Here is an 18,464-nt window from a genome sequence, read left to right as displayed (position 1 = left end):
AGACTCAAGCATATCTCTATAAGACCAAATGACAAAACAAATCTAACAGCAATTCAACAGTTAATAGATCAAATCACTATATCACACTTTTGACAACTACAATAGCAAAAAAGTCCGACACCAACTTTGTGTTTGACTGCACGGAGAGGCTGATATAAGTGATAATGGAGAGCAGAAACCAACAGAACAAAGGTGTAATAGGACGACACCAAACAGAGCAACTGCGATTTTTGTCAGCCGCTTGTCCTCGATGTAGACATCAACAGCCCCTGGGGGAGGGAGAGAATTAACTGCATCCTGCTGTTTCGGCGTGTCAGCATCAAAAACAAACTTATCTGAAAACAACGGTGTCGATTGGACCCAGTTTGAGACGAAAAACAACAAATTTATTCTCCTATTGTGGTCATGCGTTAAGCTGTTTGACTCACACGGGGGAGATACTCCTGTTTCTAATGCCAATCACATACATTACACACTCAAGTGATTATCCAGTGGCAGGCTGAGCAGGCAGACCAAACATACTTTCATTTGCTCTTTGAACTGGCAGCACCTGTTGCTACTGTTGTGCAGCCTTTGGGTTGTGTGCCTGCAGGCCCGAGGTAGCGACTTTAGAGCCTGGACGTGGACTGTTTACCTCAGTGATGGACATGTCTGGAAAAATCAAACTTTCCAAAGTAGCTCCTTGCCAACATAAACCAAACGTGAAGAATAAAAGAACTGCCTCTGTGAGAAAGTCATCATTAAGCCAGAAAGAAAAACTCTGTTGGACTCTGTCTCCATCTAGAATTACTGCCTTGTGGTTATTTGTCTCTGTCAGTCAGTTCAGTTGCAGTTTACGTCCACGTCTGTCCAGATTTATATGATATATGTAGTGAAGACTTTTAAGTAGCTAAACAAAATTAAAGTGCTTTTTTTTGGGGCAAAACTGGAAGATATCACATTGACAAGTATCATTTTAGTCAGAATTTTTCTGATGCTGTCTTCACGTAGAGAATATGGATGTTGCTGGAAAGAAGCTGTACATTTTAAAAAGGTAGAAGCCTCGCCTGCATCTTTAACATGGCAGCCCAGAAAACCTACACAGTATCTGACCAAGCAAAATATCTGAGTTTTCCTGAGTGTTGGCACTGCATTATGGCCAGAAAACTGATTCTGCAAATTACGTCACAGTGAAGCTAACCTTTGAGATAAAATGTCATGTTCGCTTCATTTTGATCCTATGAGGCATTTGCGTGAAATTCCATCATTATGGGCATATCAATTCTTGGGTTATGGCTAAAAATGTGTTGAGGCCACAAAGGCTGTGAACTTTGACCGCTGACAATCAAAATCTAATTGGTCCATCCTTCAGTCAAGGTAGACACCTATGTTAACTTTGAAAAAGTTCCTTCCAGGTCTTCCTGATCTATTGCGTTCACAAGAATGGGACGTACTTTCCGTCTTCTTTTGCTTACCTACGGTTACAAGAGTAGTTTTAACTGGACACAGTTTGACCCAATAATCTACACTAAATAGCCCAGAATGACAGAGTTAAGACATGTTTTTGCAAATCTATTAACTTGTCTGGCAAACACCTCATGATCTGGGTATCATTATAATGAAGCATGGTAGTGGCAGCATCATGTACTTCTCAGCTGCAGGGACAGAAAGATTGTTCATAAGTAAGAAAAGGACAAATGCAGCCAAATACAGAGAGCTCCTTGAAGAAAACCTGTCCCAGAGAAAATGTGATCTAGAACTGGAGCGATGATTCACCTTTCAGCAGTGAACCAAAGCATCCAAGAAAACAGTGTGGCTTAAGGACATTCCTCTGCCTGTCCCAGTGGCCCCACCAAAGCTCACACTTAAAACCCACAGAGCATCTGTGGACAGACCTGAAGATGGCAGCTCACAGATGCTTCCCATCCAATCTGATGGAGCTTGACAAGAACTGCCAGGAAGAATGAGAGAAACTGCCCAAATCCAGGTGTACAAAGCCTGCAGAGACTGCAGATTGATGGGAAAAATGCCAATTTCATCCAAGTAAAAAATGAAATCTCACACAAAGTAAAGTGTGCAAGAATGGGAGGAATCTGAATACTTCCTGACAAATGAGCATCTGTCCATTTGCGGGCTCGTTAAAAACTCGTGATGGAACTGCAATAGCATTTTATTTATTGGTTTGTTTCATCTTAGTAATTGATCAAATAAACCGCAACCAATAAAAGCTTCAGAACTTCAGCTCTGTCTCCGTGTGTTGGTATCAAGCCAAGCCGGACTTTTATAGGCCAGAGAGACAAAGTCAGCAAAGCACAGAAAATATGACAAGAACCCAGATGCAGTTGCACGGTGAGGAATAGCGGAGCCAAAGTTTTCACAGCAGGGTGGCCGCAAGAACTTTCAACATGTGTTCCGAATACACATCTTTTAACTCGATGGAAACCAGTCCCATCTGTGAACGAGCCCCCCACCCTTTGTTTGCCGCAGAAAATTTAAAAAGCAGAAGTGCTGAATGCTGCTATGCACTCGGGTTGTAAAACAGGAAGATATGTTTAGAGGTGACATTCATGAATACATACAAAACCGTTGTTAAGATGGGAACAAAGGCAAACTGAAGCAGATGGACAATATGGGCGATAGTCACTGAAGATTTGCTGAACAATTTACAGAATTAAACAGAAATACTGTTTGTCTGTGTCACTGAATGACTGCACCGAGGTTTCACAACTGCAAAAAAAAACACAACTCTGTTACGCACTCCATTTCTTTCGCAGGCTAGGAACCAAGCTTATCTATAGTTTGGGTCATTTACATATTCTTTTTTTTTTGTGGTGCTACAAAATGTTGCAAAGAAGGGTAATGTGCGACAGGATTACTTACTTTTTTAGTAATTTAGCATCCCTTTGTTTTCCATTAAATAAGAGCAAAAATTGGGGTGTTTAATCACACATTTCCACACATTTAATTATAATCATTGCCACCATTAAATAAACAGCATATTAGTAAGTAAACAAGGCTCACCGCTCTTCTTATTTCCTTTTATTAACTGACTCACCTCCAACCAGCACAGAGTACCGCTGAGTTTCCTGATGGTCCACGGTGACTCCACCTGCAGAAGAAAAGAGATCATCATAATTTAACATAAAACTATTGATCAAAATAAAATCTACTTGGACAAAAGCAGAGTTTATGGTAAAAAAAAAAAAAAAAGCAGACTACAAGGCATTTGAAATCAAGCGAGGGAAATGTTCTGGACTCCATCCATTGCCGAACATCCCAAGCGTGAATTTAAATGACAGATTTTGTTTTCATAGCTGAGCTTTAATTCAACATTCTGCTGTATCAAATATTTAACACGCGCTACAAAGTGTCTTTGACAGCGAAATCAGCCTTGTTCACCTCGCTTTTATGCAGCTACCTCAGAAGAGTGACACAAAGAGGTCTGGACTGAGCTCAGGGATCTGCTGGTAATCTCTTAAGGCTCTGTACGAAATGGAAGGGGGTCTGAGGGATGTAAGGATATAGGGCTTTGTCATCCAAGGCCTAAGGAGGAGTTGACTCTTCACACATATATACATACAGACACACACACACTCACGTTGTGCTCTCCTTCTGTGCAGCGCATTTCATAGGAGTAAGCCAGCAGGACGTCCACGAGGCCGAGCCATGCTTGGTAGCGGGACGTCTTGTCCAGCAGGTAGGAGCGGTTGGTGAATTTCCTCAGCTGCTCTTTCTCATCATCGGTGAATGATATGGCTGCATGGGAACAAAGATGTTATAGTCAAAAGAACCGAGACAGTCCGGCATTCAACATCTGTAAAAGTGATTTGGTGAAGAATCCAGCAGTGGGTGTGGGAAGCGGTCGCAGCGGTTAGGTTGAGGAGGAGTTGCATGCACTCCTTTGCACACGTAGGCCTCTGATGTGAAGCCGGTGTATGACTTTACAAACTGTCCACACCACCAACATGTAATTTCCGCGTGCTTTACAGCCACAAGTTAAAAAACACAATGCAATGATTTTCAAATACACACTGGAACCATCGCGTATCAAGATAACAAGGCACACGGTTTCTGTGCAGGGATAAACAGCTTAATAAAAGTAGGTTTAGTGACCTAAGTCTCTAAGATTATGTCCACGCTAAGCCGGATAAATATGAGATGAATGCCGTTTTGCTAACCTCATGGTTCAGTTTGAGACCTTTTGAAAAACAATCATATGTGCAGTCGGGTTAAACGGGGACAGATTTGTGACCAATCTCCTCCCGTTCCTGAAAAAAATAAATCAAGATCTTTAGTGTTGCTTGTGATACCGGGTGATGAAACAGGTCTCTAAATCTACACACATCTGTCAAAGATATAGTATAACCCTGAAATATCACTAGTACAGCTATACAACCATACCACCCCTTCAGCCACTGGCATCCTCATTACTTTTAAAAGCTAAAAGACTTAATGTAATCAGATTATAGACTGATGATACTGGATCAGAGGTCAAATTCTGGGGTAAAATTAAACCAAACATTGATCGGCCTACAGCATTTTTTCCCCCCAGTATAACCAATAATCAAGATCTTTATATCCGATACATTTCTTTAAATTATGACATACAAAAGTTGATTTTGCCGTTTGATGCTTTGGTATATCCGTACTTGCGTCTTGTGTTACACATCAGCTGACATATAGAGATTTATTCATAATAAAGGGGCTTTCAGGCAGCGCCGCTCAAATTAGCTTTGACAAATAGGCACATGGCATCCAAAGCGAGGCATCGAGCCAGGCACGGAAGGCAAACGAGGGGGGAAAGGCTGATGTTGAGTGTGTCTGAAATCCCTGAATTACATGGTGCAAGTTTGTAAAGAGGCCTCGGGATAAAAACCTTATCTTGAAAACAGGTTTCCATCTAAGAAGGCACGTCAGGTGTGTTTTAACTGTATGGTGGTAGAAAATATGTGTAAAAATAGCTTAGGTTTGTTATGTGCTCTATCGACATAATAAAGTTAACAGAAGTAGTGAGGCGAAAAGGTATAATTTTTAGACATAATGTTATACTGACATAGTCCTCCTAGAAATTAACAAATGTTCGCCTGTTTTGCTCCGTCCTCAGCGACTCCCCTGAGCAGTGTGCTGAACCCAGCAGGAAGCGCAGCACATGTTGTGTTGTATTTGAACGCTCCATATGCCAGTCTAGCTCTAAATCAAACAGTCATACAAGGGGGAGATGAAAACCAAAAATATCACAGTGCGGTGCAACACTCAGTAAGTGCACATTAAGTACAGATAATAGCCTAAACAGCAACAATGCCCAGGAATTCTCCAACTGCTAATATCACAGAGTCAGAATAAAGAAAACAGCATTAATTAATTCTGTTTTTTTGTCTTGTGTCAGAGCAGCGTACACCATTAATTGTTAAAACTAATGAGCAGTCATTCTTTTTTCATTGGCTAATGAAAGCTTTTTGTAAACACTGACACTTGGATTTGCTGTAAAATAAGTCATTTGCGTCAGAAATTTGAAGACAAAGCAAACAGCAGGTTACTCCAGCTATAAACAACACAAAATAATGACTTCATTTAAAGGTGCTGGGCTTCCGTCTGTCACTATGTGATAATTGGCCCCACAAAATCTCAAGTATTAATCGCAGAAAACAGCTGCACCACTCCCAGGCTTCGCTGGAGGAAATAAATTAGATCACGCTATGTGTGTTGGACACATCCAACAAATAAGTGGTGCAATCTTTAACAGTAAAAAGGTAGTAATGTTATCGAATCCCATCTCAACAGACTTGAGCCAAACTGGTTTTATATCAAATAATCTTCATACCTGATCTACATGATGGCGCAACTGTGGTCCAGCTACTGGAAACAGCTGCTCTGCTCAGACTTGTCCACAAATACTGTTGCGCCAACTTTTTCAGTTCAGAAAATCTGTCAGTATTTCGTGCCACTGCTGAAATGTGTTTATCCTCAAAGCAGGGGGAGTGTCACTGATACACTTCGTCGGTTTTGCTTTAATGTCGGTGAAAGCATGTAATCAGAGTCCTTCTGCTCAGACGGCTAGCTACGCCGTACAGATGGTGTATTAGAGGAATTTTCACAACTTTGTGCTGTAGTGTTGATCAGCGCGTCTGCCACAGTTAGCAGAGTCACGCAAGCTTTTGTTTTTTATAATTTGTGCTGCGATCAAAGCACCTAGTGGCTCGACTGTGTACTGCAGGAAACCTACAACTTGTTTTCCGATAGTTACGCTCCATCCTCTGTGTTATTAGTTAATATATTTTTAACCTGATAAACAAAATGATCAACAACTAACCATGAAAGTCTATATTTTGGATTTGTTAACAGAATATGCTGAAAAACTAGGATATGGACAATTTTGTGCGTTTTTCTTTCAAATCAAATACAGGATTTTTTTTCCTCTGCAGTCATAAAAACTAATGAATACGACAGAAAAACATCAGAATAAATGTTAGAATAAACATATTTTGTGATTAATTACGTGCCGTCTTGTGTTTATGTCATTTGCTTTTTTGCAGTTTCCGTACCATTAACCCTCGCGTGGGGCTAAAGCACAGAGAATCCCAAAGAGTAGGAGTGCAAATGTTTCAGCGTGGATGGCGATGAAAAACACGCTGAATGAACGTCGCTTTCACGTGTAAACAGCTTTTTGATTCTAATAAACCGATAAACTGCTCTTCTGGTTCAGCTGATGATAAAGTCCCCCTTTTGAGGAGGAGGTGATGAGCATAAACAAAATAGGACATATAGTGCCACATTAAACGAGCAAAATTAGTGATGCCAATACCATTTAGGTGTTTGATGGCTGAACAGCTCCGCATTAAGAAAATTTAGAGCTCTGTTATAGGGAAATATCTGAAAAGCTCTGCTTCCGCGCTCTCTGCAAATTCGCTAACTGTTGCCTTTTGAAAGAGACATCTGCTTAATGGGGATCTGTGGCAAGCCTAATGGGGCGACACAAACAGACTTCAATCCTATTTAAGCAATCTGCATCGTTCAGTATTGAAAGGCACGCCGAACGTCTGCAGCAGTGTGCTGTAACTCAACAGTTTTTTTTTCCCTCCCAGCAGTCTATACAACAGCTGAAAGCAATTCCTCTCTCTGCATGAGAAAAGGAGAGTCCCTGCTCTGAGCCCCTGATGTGCAAGGTGTGTGTTGGCTGGAGCAAACACACACACACACACACACACACACAAATGCAGGAACATTCAATACACACACACACACACGCGCGCAATGCTTCAGAATGATCTCTCTGGCTGCAGTGGGAACTTGGCTGTGCTGCGAAGGAGATTCCTGCTGCATTACGTCAGGTTTTTAGCTCCCTGCAGACGCTACCTGGGTCCCTCGTCGGTGCAGCTGCGGAGGGAGCCGAGCAGACACAAAGCCCGGCATGCACGTGCGCCCACATCTGTGCACGTTGTCCTCGGAACACACACATCGAGAAAAGCCACGGAGAGAGAAAAAAACAAAACACCGAATTGGCACACTAACTCGCAGAGTCACGAGCATTGAATGTCAACTGCTTTTTCAAACACACACATAAAACATGCACATGATGCATAGGCACTTGAGGGAAAAAATTATGTATATAAATACTGGGATAGTGCAAATGGGGTTATTGATTTCAGTGGATGCAAATGCTGTCAGAAGAAACATGTTGCACCAACACTTCTGCAGCTAAAACCTATGTTTCCATCATCTGAATCCAAAAATCTGAGTAGAAACAGAGCACACACACACACACTCTCTCTCCGAAGATGAACACAGCACAGCAGCATTATGATCCTGATGTATTTTCTATTAACTGTGCAGACCTGATAGATTTACCCGCCACCACGTTCATTCATCTCCACTACGGAGCCAGTCAATTCTAGAGGGCATTAGCACGCAGCGTATGAGGGCTTCTGCTGATTGCAAATTAATTTCTGACCTAATTCCTCCAGTTGGAACGGCAGCCTGGCTCGTCACCGCACTCTACAGGTCCAGATGGCCTGATGGCATGGAGCAAATATGCTTCGTCAAAATACTGCTGAGGGGTTGGAATACGCTCCCCCGAATCTCTCAAACGCTAGAGGTCAAAGTATGACCTTGCATGACAAATACGGTTAATTTTGCGCGCGCGCACACACACTGCGATCGTGCCAAGTATCAAATCGAAGGGGTATTTAATGAACAGTGAAACTCTAAACTCGGTTAGAGCGGGCAGCCTAAATCAACAGAGAGCTATCTAAGTTGGTCAAAGGTCAGATTTCCAAACTCAGCCATAACAAAGTGCGGCAGGTAGACAGAGGCCGAGCTGTCAGGACCGTTTAGGCTGGACCAGTGCGTTAATACAGGCCTCCAGTGGACAGCTGTGGCCTGTCAGTGTGCTGGCCCTGACACTGGAGAGCACAAAGGGGCCGGTTTCTACTTCATTAGCACTTGTGTCCACATCCATCTGTCAGGTGACATATATATCAGACTTAGCAGTAGTGAAGGAGGGGGTGGGGTCTTCAAAAACACACACACAGAAGACTTGTAGTTCTCCATTGGAAATACACGACAAAATCATGAGCGCGCTTTCGAGATCTGACGGCAAAGCTGCTTAAATCTCCTGACCGACACCATTCTTCACACTCAGCTGAGGCTAATGCTATTCGAGCTGTCAATCAAGCCATTAGGTTTAATTTGGCCCATTTATCTACGCCTGGGCTCCCGACTGAGCCACTCTGTCTTAGAATGCAGAATGAGCGGAGGGAGCCGGCGGGGCTACGGGGAGCCGTAATGTTCTTCGGAGGCTAAACTCAGACTGCAGCTAATGGCCTTTGCATCGCTGACTGATGGCTGCTCGTCAGCGATCGGGCCCCGGCGCTGGTAAAAACACGACCGGCAGCCGCACTCTCTCCTGCGATAATGCTATCTGTTCAATCTAAATCCTCTTCTAAGCGTGCAGCATCCGTGCGCTACACATAAGCTGTAGCTGTGAGCCACGCGCCTGCTTAAAACAGTGGAAGTGCTGGAATTAGCGAGCTGTTAGGAGAGCAGGGGTGGCACAATTAAATAGTCTTTCCCGGTGCCAGGGTTCGCGAGCTATCACTCCTGTTGAAATGAAGCTGGAAAGGCTGCAGCTGCTGATTTAAAACAGATGGAAAGTGAACCTGAATTTTAAAAATATATATATAAAGATAATGAGACAGGTTAAAATAGTGGCTTTTAAAAGAAAAAAAGTCACACTAATTCAGCAGTCTCAGCACTCAAAATGTTTAAATTGGTCAACAGGCAGCAGAGGGAGGCAGTGATTAGGGAAGGTCCAAGGTCAATCTCTGGTAATGGTGAGTGTCTTTCCTGTCGAGGCGCCTCGAGGCACTTTAGCAGGGAGTGCAGCTCTGTAGCCGACTAGCCGAGGTCTGTCCTTCCTTTAGAAGGGGGCAGTGAAAAGACTCATGTGTCCTTTGGGGATTCATTTATTGTCAGAGAACAATGTCAGTGTCTGGCAGGCACAAAGCTCAGCTATCAGATTCCTGGTTGCAATACAATATTTCAATTCACTGTAGTTTTTGGCAAGGATTTGAAATAGTACTACTGGGAACAGTAAAATAGTCAGTAAGAGCAGATTAATTTGGTCCAACGGTAAACAATGCATGATTGCCCTCCCAATTTTTTGCAACTTCATGCCACCTTCTGGTAGCCTTCAGTCACTACTTTCTGGACACTTTTAGCACCTCTCCACATCCACATTTATAAGTCCTCGTTTGTATGTGTAAGATTGGATTGTCTTTTTTAGCATAAGGGTACAAAGTGAGGATGATAAACCATAAAACACTATAGTAACGTAGGTGTAATAATTAAAACTGATTGTGGGGGGCAGACAGGAAAATAAACATCAACCTGTCACTTTAAAAATACAGTTACAAGTAAGTTAGAGGGATAACTCACTACCATCAACACAAAAATGCAAAAGATAACAAGAAAATAAACATTCATTAAATCAGTTTCATCAATAGGCAATCCAAGTAATATTCTAGTGAGATTGTGTGTTAATTAAACACTTTTTTTAGTGCATAAATCAGCCCTGATGGTAAAATCAAATGCTCCTTAAATAAAATTTTCAGCTAAATGTGTTAGATTGTGTGTATCTGGGGGAATATATTCCTAGGAGGCAAACAGTTTGTGTGTCCTTCAGAATGAATGCAGCTCAGTTGGGAGGGTTGTTTGTAGGTTTACAGTGCATACACTCACTAGTCCATACACTACGCCATGGGCGCCCAATGGTGGTCCTGGAGAGCCCCTATCCAGCATGTTTTAGATGTTTCCCTCTTCCAACACACCTGATTCACATGATCAGGATCGTTATCAGGCTTCTGCAGAGCTTGATGATGAGCTGATCATTTGAATCAGGTGTGTTGGAAAAGGGAAAACATGCTGGATAGGGGCTCTCGAGGACCAGGATTAGGCACCCCTGCACTACGCCATTCTGTTGAAGTCTTCTAAAGCAATGATAGGAAGTAACTGAATTTACTCAAATATTACAGTTAGTGTCTCAGTTCAATACTACTCCACTACATCTAGGAGATAAACGCTGCACTTTTTAATTTCAATTTATTAGACAGCTACAGTCATGTCTACAAATGATATGCGCATAAAATACATGCGTAAAATGTATTTCAGCGGCTTCCTGACCTTCCTGACAAACTAAACAAGTGGCCACTTAGGGCTGCTTGTCACAATCATGTAGGAATTGTAACTACTCTAAAAGGTCAGATTTTCTGACCTTGACACTGACTATAAATAAGGAAAAAATTAATCTGTGTCCAAACTTTTGTCATCATCTTATGACCTCCTAGATTTGTTTTGTGACTCCTTTGAGGGGGTTCAACCTCTTATCTTAGCTGGAAACCAGTAAATAAACTATCCAGCCCTGTGTGAGGTACTCTATTAAAGCTGCATGTCGACCATCTACAACAGTAAAATGATTTTTACAAGGTCCAACGTCAGTGACAACAGCTTAGCAACATAAATGACACTGTCAGCCAAGTACTTCTCTTTGATACTTCAAGTACATTTTGCCAATAATGCTTCTGCTCTTTTACTCATGTGAGAATTTAAATGAAGGTCTACTAATTGCAATGCTGTTATTTTGCACTATGTTGTTGCATTGGTTGCTTTTAATTAAGTAAATGATATTAACACTTTGTCACCCTATTTTCCTAAGAGAGCATCTTTATCTTACTAGATTTTTCTGCTTTTTTTTTTTTTTTTTTTAGCTGTGGAGCTTTTGAGTGCGTTTCAAGCGCCATATTTCAGATTTAATTTCCAACACGTCACATTTTTGCAGATAATGAGATGTCTGACATGAACTCACCAGATTCTTCCTCCTGCTCTGTAGAAGGGCTCAGCTTTGCCCACCACGGCCTAAACTTCAACAGCGCCTTTATCTCATCATCCTCAAACAAATCAGCCCTGCAATGACACATGAGATGTTAGCAGACAAAAATAACACAGGAAAAAAAATTCTCTGTCTTTGTCAGAGGGGTTTTTTTTTTTTTTTGCTTTGTTAAACTCACAGATAATGGTCGGGAGAGAAGGCAGATGTCTCTGCTTCCAGCCGAGCCTGCCTCCTCTCTGCTGCTGATGTTCCTTCTGGGTTCTTGACGTCGATCACGTCAGTGAGTTCTTCCTGCAATGACATTTACAGCATGTAAAACCTGGTGAAGTCATTTCAACTATATTTTCATGATGATAAAAAAAAAAAAGATCTGCAAAGAGCATTTATCAATAAATCTCACCTGCAATCGGGCAAATACTCCAGACCTCTGATTTCCAAAGCCATATTTCTGCAGGGCACTCAGCTCCTCCTCAGATCTCTCTACGTAAACCTCCTGCTCAACCTGCCAGTCAAATTCCTCTTCATCTTCCTCGTCGTTTTCTGCTGCACCTTCGCCGCATTCTTTTGAAATGTTGAGGAGCCACAGTTGAATCCCGGTTAATATCTCATCCATTCTGGGTTATCCTTCCCACCCATGTGCTCAGAGTGAATACCGACTTCACAAACGAGTTAAACGAACGGATAAAAATGACGTACCTGCGCTAACGTCTTCCACCAGTGGTTTTGCTGAACGGGAGCCTTTGGGGGCGAGGAGACTTGTCAGCATCTGAAGCCCTTCAAAGTGCTCACCAGCTGTCTCCTTAGGGACCTGAAGAGTGAACAGACCTACGGCAACACAGGAAATGAAGGGGATGATTTTTAACCACTACAGATCTTCAGTTAAATAAAAGCAGGCAAACTAGTTTTTTGCAGGGTTTACTGAGTTAAACCGAAGTCGTGATTAATACTACAGAGAAAGTAATTCAATACCAGCTTTTAATGCAGAACATGCAAATATAATGGAGAACCAGTAGGCCAGTATAGCCTTAAGCTATCTTTTTCCCAGCTCTTCCCAGTAGTATACATCCATCCATCCATTATCTATACATCGCTTAATCCTCACTAGGGGCTGAAGCCTATCCCAGCTGACGAGTAGTATACAGGAATTCTTAATAATATAATTATTTAAATGAATGCAGTCTAAACACAGATAAACAATATGGAATGGATGGAAGTATTTAACAATTAAAATGATTATCACATTTAGGTTTGTGCTACAAATGACATTTACACATTAGATGATGAGCTTCCTAGGAGACAGCGAGAGCACAATCCACCGTTACAATAGTTTAACCTTTACGTCACAACATCTACAGCCTGCAATCAGATGCAAAAATATGTCACAACATTACTGCCTACCACAGGCAAGATAAATATTGAAAAAGTTAGAAGATTAAACACATTCAAAGGCCTTAACTCAGGTTAAACAAATTTTTGCTTTATAGGACTTAACACAACCTGCAGTGCACCCTGTAGAGAGCATTTGCTCTGCACTGAAATCAATTCTAGGTCTTCATTTTCCATCAAAATAAATTCCTTCCTATCTTAAAATGGCCTAAATGTAACTCTGCACCTTTGCCTCCTCAACTATGCACTGATGTATTAACATGCAAATGAGTTCCTGCCTGCACACCTGCTCATCTGCTCAAACACAGCACCCAGCGCTACACAATGGCAAGAGGTAACATTTGAGTAGTTCAGCCAAACACATTTCAACCAGAAACCAGCTCTAAAGAACATTAATTACACGTAAGTCTCCATCCTGCAAGTTGATTGGTTCTTTAAGTTTGTGATGTATGAAACCCTGGCTGTCTGAAGCTGTGTTTTGGGGATGATAGATAAATATTAAGTCAACAAGCTCGTCTTAGATATCATGTTAGCTCCAGATGATAATTTAGATGCAATATTTACACATGAGATAATGTCAGAGAAGATGGAGATAAAGTGCTGCCTAACAACATGTTTGAAAAAGACATTAAACACCTGACAACATATCACAGACTTGAAAACAGGCTGCTTATTACAGTCGCAGATTTGAATTAAGTATCTTATTTACACCAAACCATCGCAGATCAATCAGGCCATCTGTGCAACGCTTCAAACTTAAGGAGCTGCTTTACAAACTGCTATTAAAACGAAACAGGCAATACATGATTGATGACTTGAACGATTTGGCCACACCACAGAGATAATCTGATGGTTGCCTAAAGACCTCGTAAAATTTCAATGCACCCAAGTGTTACAGCCTAGAAGTGCTTTACAATAGAAGCTGACTAATTGCTTGAGATGCAGGCTTTGCAGAAAGGAGAGCCGGCAGAAGAGGGATCTTAATGATTGCTCATTATAAGTCTAAACAAGGACACTCATTAGCTGAGCTTTATTAGCAGATGTTACGGGCTTATTTAGACACAGCGTGTTAACTGGGGCCACGCTGATAGACAAGCAACGAGGTGTCAGAGTCCATAAGGCAGACGTCTCCGTAAAGACAACTTCATTACAACTGATTGCGTGCGGCGCAAAGTCACCGATGCATCGCGGCGACAGAAAGCAGCGCGCCCTCGAGAACGTCACGGCGGCAGTCACTGTGATTTGTTCGTTATAAAGTTGAAGAAAATCCCACAGAAGCAGCCACTGTCCCTGCGAAGAGAGCTGCCTGCAGGCTGTAATCGTTATGACATTACAGATGGTTCCAGTGGCCTTTTAAATGGGATGAAATAACATGATCAGTTAGGCTAATTTACCATGGCTGATAGACTGAAGCACAGACTAAAGACGCCCCAAGGATCAATCACTGACTGCTACTAGAAAGCATGTCTCCAGATCTTGTAGACTGCGACTGGTCAACAATGTCACGCAGACACACAGAGACATGCTTTCACCAGCCAACGCAATTAGGCTTTCCTCCGCAACAGTGCAAACCAGCCTTTACTGTCATTTGCACAAGTATTCAAAAGCTTTGAAAACAGATACTCGTACCCATCTTCCTTCTAAAACAGCACACCGCATGTAAGTCACACACCTGCACTCCACTTTATGTTTTCCACGTCCTCCAAGACCTCACACAAAACTTATTATTGTCACAATTTGAGCTTTGATTATTTCAGCCTGCACCGGGGCGGCTCTCACGCAAAAAGACTTGTGATTTTCCATTGCAAAGACAGACTAATGGACCTTAAACCTTTTTGATGGTGACTGAATAAAAGACTAGAAATGCAGTCAAGTGACACCAGTGTGGGAGTAATGGTTAACACAGATAGCATAAACAGTACTGTGCTAAAGTTCTAAGCACTTTAAATGTTTAAGTTCCTGTTATTCAGGTGATATAATTCAGGAGGCCCCAAAGTCATTCTGCAGCCTGACAATGAGCCCAAACATACAGCCACAATCATAAAGAACTATCTTCAGTAAGAAGAACAGGATGTGCACAGAGACAGCATTAAAGTTGCAGTTGCTCTGAATTATACCATTTTCTAATCTGCTTGAAGGACACATTGAATACATGTGCATTAGATCGATGTTTATGTGGTGCCTCTCGTGGCTTTGGCTGCACACAGACATCTGCAGAGACATCCACACAAACTTGGGTAAATTTACGTCATTCAGATCCTGGCTGACCCTTGTGTGCTTCCAAATGCATCCAGTATAACGCTAACCTGAGACCAAAGACACTGAGAGCCTAAATCCACAGAAGAACTGTGACAGGTTCTTTAACCCTCTCCCCAACAACTGGACTGGTGCTAGTGGCGGCTCGAAGGGGGTTCAGCTGTGATCCTTCCAAGAACTGGTTTGCTTTTTCACAGGCTCGAAAGCCACCATAGATACATTATTGAATCTCCTAGTTTATTCCAGACTCCTGTCGAGGACCACAGCACAAGGAGACAGTTTGTCTCTCCCATGAAGCGCTGCTGGAAAGCTGATGAGGTAATTATTTGTCTCATATTCCCTGCCGTTCAATGTTATAATATCTCCAGTCTGCATTTATAAATGCGGCTGCAACCAGCACTCAGCGTTTCTGCTTTATGCACCAGTGTTTGCAATGGCACCGTGTAAAATGAGCCTATTTGGATTGAGCCAACTATCACTTATTGTTTAAAAATGGTTGCCACAAAGTTTTGGCTGGTGTCGTTGGATACAGTAAATCTCATGCACCCAACTTCTGACATAAACAGTTCTTAATTCAGAACCAGCCAAGTGTTGGTGTTGAATCAGCTCTTATACTGCTAGAAAACACCAACCTGCCAAGTGGCTTGAAAAACCATCAGCATACGTAAGCAGGAGTTATTCTGCTGACTTCATATTGGACAAAGTCAAGTGGTAAATAAAAACTATTTATGCACCTTTTTTCCAAGCACGCTCACTTTACTTGAAGCAGAGCTTTTTCACGGTACTGTTACCACACCGTCACGAGTTCAATTACAGTCAGGGACCTTTGTTGCGTGTCCAAACCTCTCCTCCTCCTTATATGTCGTGTCTGTACACTCACTGTGAATCTATGCAATAAAAAGCGAAATGCCAAAAACGTTGCGCTGCTTTTTTTTTTTTTTTTTTTACAACTCCTGTTCAGCATATAAATTACTGGAAGCTCTGGCGGGTTCTATAGTTCAGCATTACTGTGTGTGAATTATAGCTCAATATGTGGAGACAACATTTGTACTACTTGGGGGACAAAAAAAATATTGAACAACAGTTTTTCCCCCTGTTGAAAGAAAGGTCAGCAAAGTCTGATAAACAATGGGGGGGAAAAAAAACTACAGTTGTAACAATTTAGAGATACATCCTGGAAAAAAAATGTTTTTATGTTATTATGTTGACAGAGTGTAAGATATCCGAGCCTCAATAGAATTCCTAATCTTTTTTTCTCACAGCTGACTGAGTGCTGATAATTCATTCTTTACAGAGTGAAAGAAATCTATTTTTAAGACAGCTAAAGCAGGATATTTACAACGCCCAACGGAACTGGTTACTGACCAAATCGTATTTTGTTACATAGGGTGTAAAAAAGCTTGGACTGCACAGGGATTCGTTTGTGTGGGAGAAATCAACTTAGCTCAAATTGTGCTCATGACATAGAGGCTGCAAGTCTGCCAAAATCAGGCTCCATTTAATGCAGCAGCTGTCCGTATATTTACTGAAATGCCTCATCAAGCATTTTGTCAAGTAATTGTATAGCAGGAGCAGGGGTTAAACTGGGATTTGTGAGAAGTAGACGCTCTTGTCCTTCTTACAGATCATGCTGCGGACAATAACGACTAGGGTTGGAACAACTAATGGATGGATAGTCAATGACGAATTTAGAAAGAAAATACCCGGAACTGACTTTATTCAAGAAACAAAACCACAAGGAGCAAATACAGCTTTGACAAAGGGAACCACACATAAGTAATGATCGTGTACTACTAAGTATCATGCAAGCTATTTTTTGAAAGCCCTCTGTGAGTGTTTGACTGTGTTGGCTCCTGCCTGATCTCTGTCCTGGTGCAACAATCTCTGCAAGCTGCATGTGTTTTTGGTAGCCACGCAGGAAGTGCTGCCAGCAGCAGAAAATGAAGGAACTGAAGGTGGATGGGTGGCAAAACATTCTCTTTGCAAGTTGAGCAATTGTTTTGCTTCCACAGGTTACTTTGGTCAATGATTTACACTTATGCTGCAGGAATATCAGACTCTCTGACTCATCCGTCTAGAAGAAAATTTGTCAAATAGCTAATAATAGTCGACTGTAACGACTAACACGAGTAGAAGTACTGCTAGTGCATGTGTTGTCATCGTGTAATAATGCAACCTACCTTTATCTATGTCAAATTTGGCCTTCTCCCTCCCATCCTCGACTATTCTTCCAGGAAGAGTTAATCTGAAAACAAAGAGATTAACTTCATATGAAGGCAAATTTAAACCCATGGAGTTTGCAGTGTCAGCTCACCTCCTTTCATCCAAGAAACACTTAACAGACAAACAGTTACAGAAGTATGTGCATGGATGAACTCACCTCAGAAAGTAGGGCTTTGCATAGAACTTGAAATCCGTTCCATCAATGCAAAGGTCAAACTCTGACGTCCTGGTGTAGGGCACGCGGACGTTGAGGATCAGATACTCAGGATCTTGGCTCAGGTCGAACGCAGGAGTTATCATTTTGAATTATGATGTAATGCAGACCTGTAGCATCAATGACAGGAAGAATTTGAAGCTCCAGGCAGCACACTGGATTGGATTGCATCCCACAGCAGCCTGCCAGGTTCTAATGAATCACGGGCCAGCTGACTACAGCACGCCACCTGGTGGACGACTGTGTTGCATGTTCACAGGCTCAGAAGTCCACATGTGTCACACTGACAGCAAACACTGTAAACATAGCTTGGGTCAAACATATCAGCACGTTTCGTACAGCAGCGAGTTAGAATATGAGTTTTACCTAGTCATGATTTTAACTCGTTAAATTTTCGTACCAAACTCCATTGGAAAATATGCACATTTTAAAAAGAAAGGTCATGTCTGATGTCAAATGTGACTCTTTCAAAATGTAGCTTCGGATGTATTCCAAATTATGATGTACTATAATAACTTCGGCGCAAACCTCACCCCCAAAAGTGCAACTACTTTCTTTATGGCAGTCCTATGTAGCGATGTCAGCGAAGAACCGTAAGTTGAAGTATTAATGCACTTAAAACTCCTCAAGATCTAAAAGTTGCATATAAAGTCGTGTTAACTAACCTTCAGGCAGGCCGAAAGTAACCACAGACCCCCACAATCATAAAGAATAAGTGTCATTATATGAGGTGAAGGCATTTGTAGGCAACCGAGACGCCACACTGACTTAACAGATTTTTAAATGAAGTTTGGTTCGCGGTTAGCTCGCTACAAGCTAACACATGATCACTCTCCTCGTGTGTTTCGGGCTAACAGCACAGCAGCGGCAACCAGCTGACAGCCGCAAGCCAACACTGGTATTATCACTATTCAGGCAGTCAAGGTAAACTGCTGGAGCCATTTTAGTTAAAGTCACTCAATAAAAGGTAGTAAACATAAACACACACTCACCAAAACACTGAGAGTTATCCCAACAGGCTGC

General features: G+C 41.9%; 1 protein-coding gene across 1 annotated transcript in view; it reads right to left on the bottom strand.

Annotated features, from left to right (window-relative positions):
* shq1 (SHQ1, H/ACA ribonucleoprotein assembly factor) overlaps window positions 1-18,464 on the bottom strand; it is a 28,493-nt gene extending 10,029 nt beyond the window's left edge. Inside the window, exons 1-9 of the mRNA XM_008304137.1 lie at window positions 18,434-18,464; window positions 17,385-17,551; window positions 17,185-17,249; window positions 12,059-12,187; window positions 11,763-11,923; window positions 11,541-11,653; window positions 11,339-11,436; window positions 3,578-3,735; window positions 3,035-3,088 (exon numbers count right to left, since the gene is read on the bottom strand). Of these exons, the coding sequence (XP_008302359.1) occupies window positions 3,035-3,088; window positions 3,578-3,735; window positions 11,339-11,436; window positions 11,541-11,653; window positions 11,763-11,923; window positions 12,059-12,187; window positions 17,185-17,249; window positions 17,385-17,527 (921 nt within the window). The 5' untranslated portion in view covers window positions 17,528-17,551; window positions 18,434-18,464. The remainder of the gene's footprint in view (window positions 1-3,034; window positions 3,089-3,577; window positions 3,736-11,338; window positions 11,437-11,540; window positions 11,654-11,762; window positions 11,924-12,058; window positions 12,188-17,184; window positions 17,250-17,384; window positions 17,552-18,433) is intronic.

The sequence above is a fragment of the Stegastes partitus genome, unplaced genomic scaffold (assembly GCF_000690725.1).
Source record: "Stegastes partitus isolate 25-593 unplaced genomic scaffold, Stegastes_partitus-1.0.2 Scaffold2145, whole genome shotgun sequence".
NCBI lineage: Eukaryota > Metazoa > Chordata > Actinopteri > Pomacentridae > Stegastes > Stegastes partitus.
This window is presented reverse-complemented; position numbering and strand designations above follow the sequence as displayed.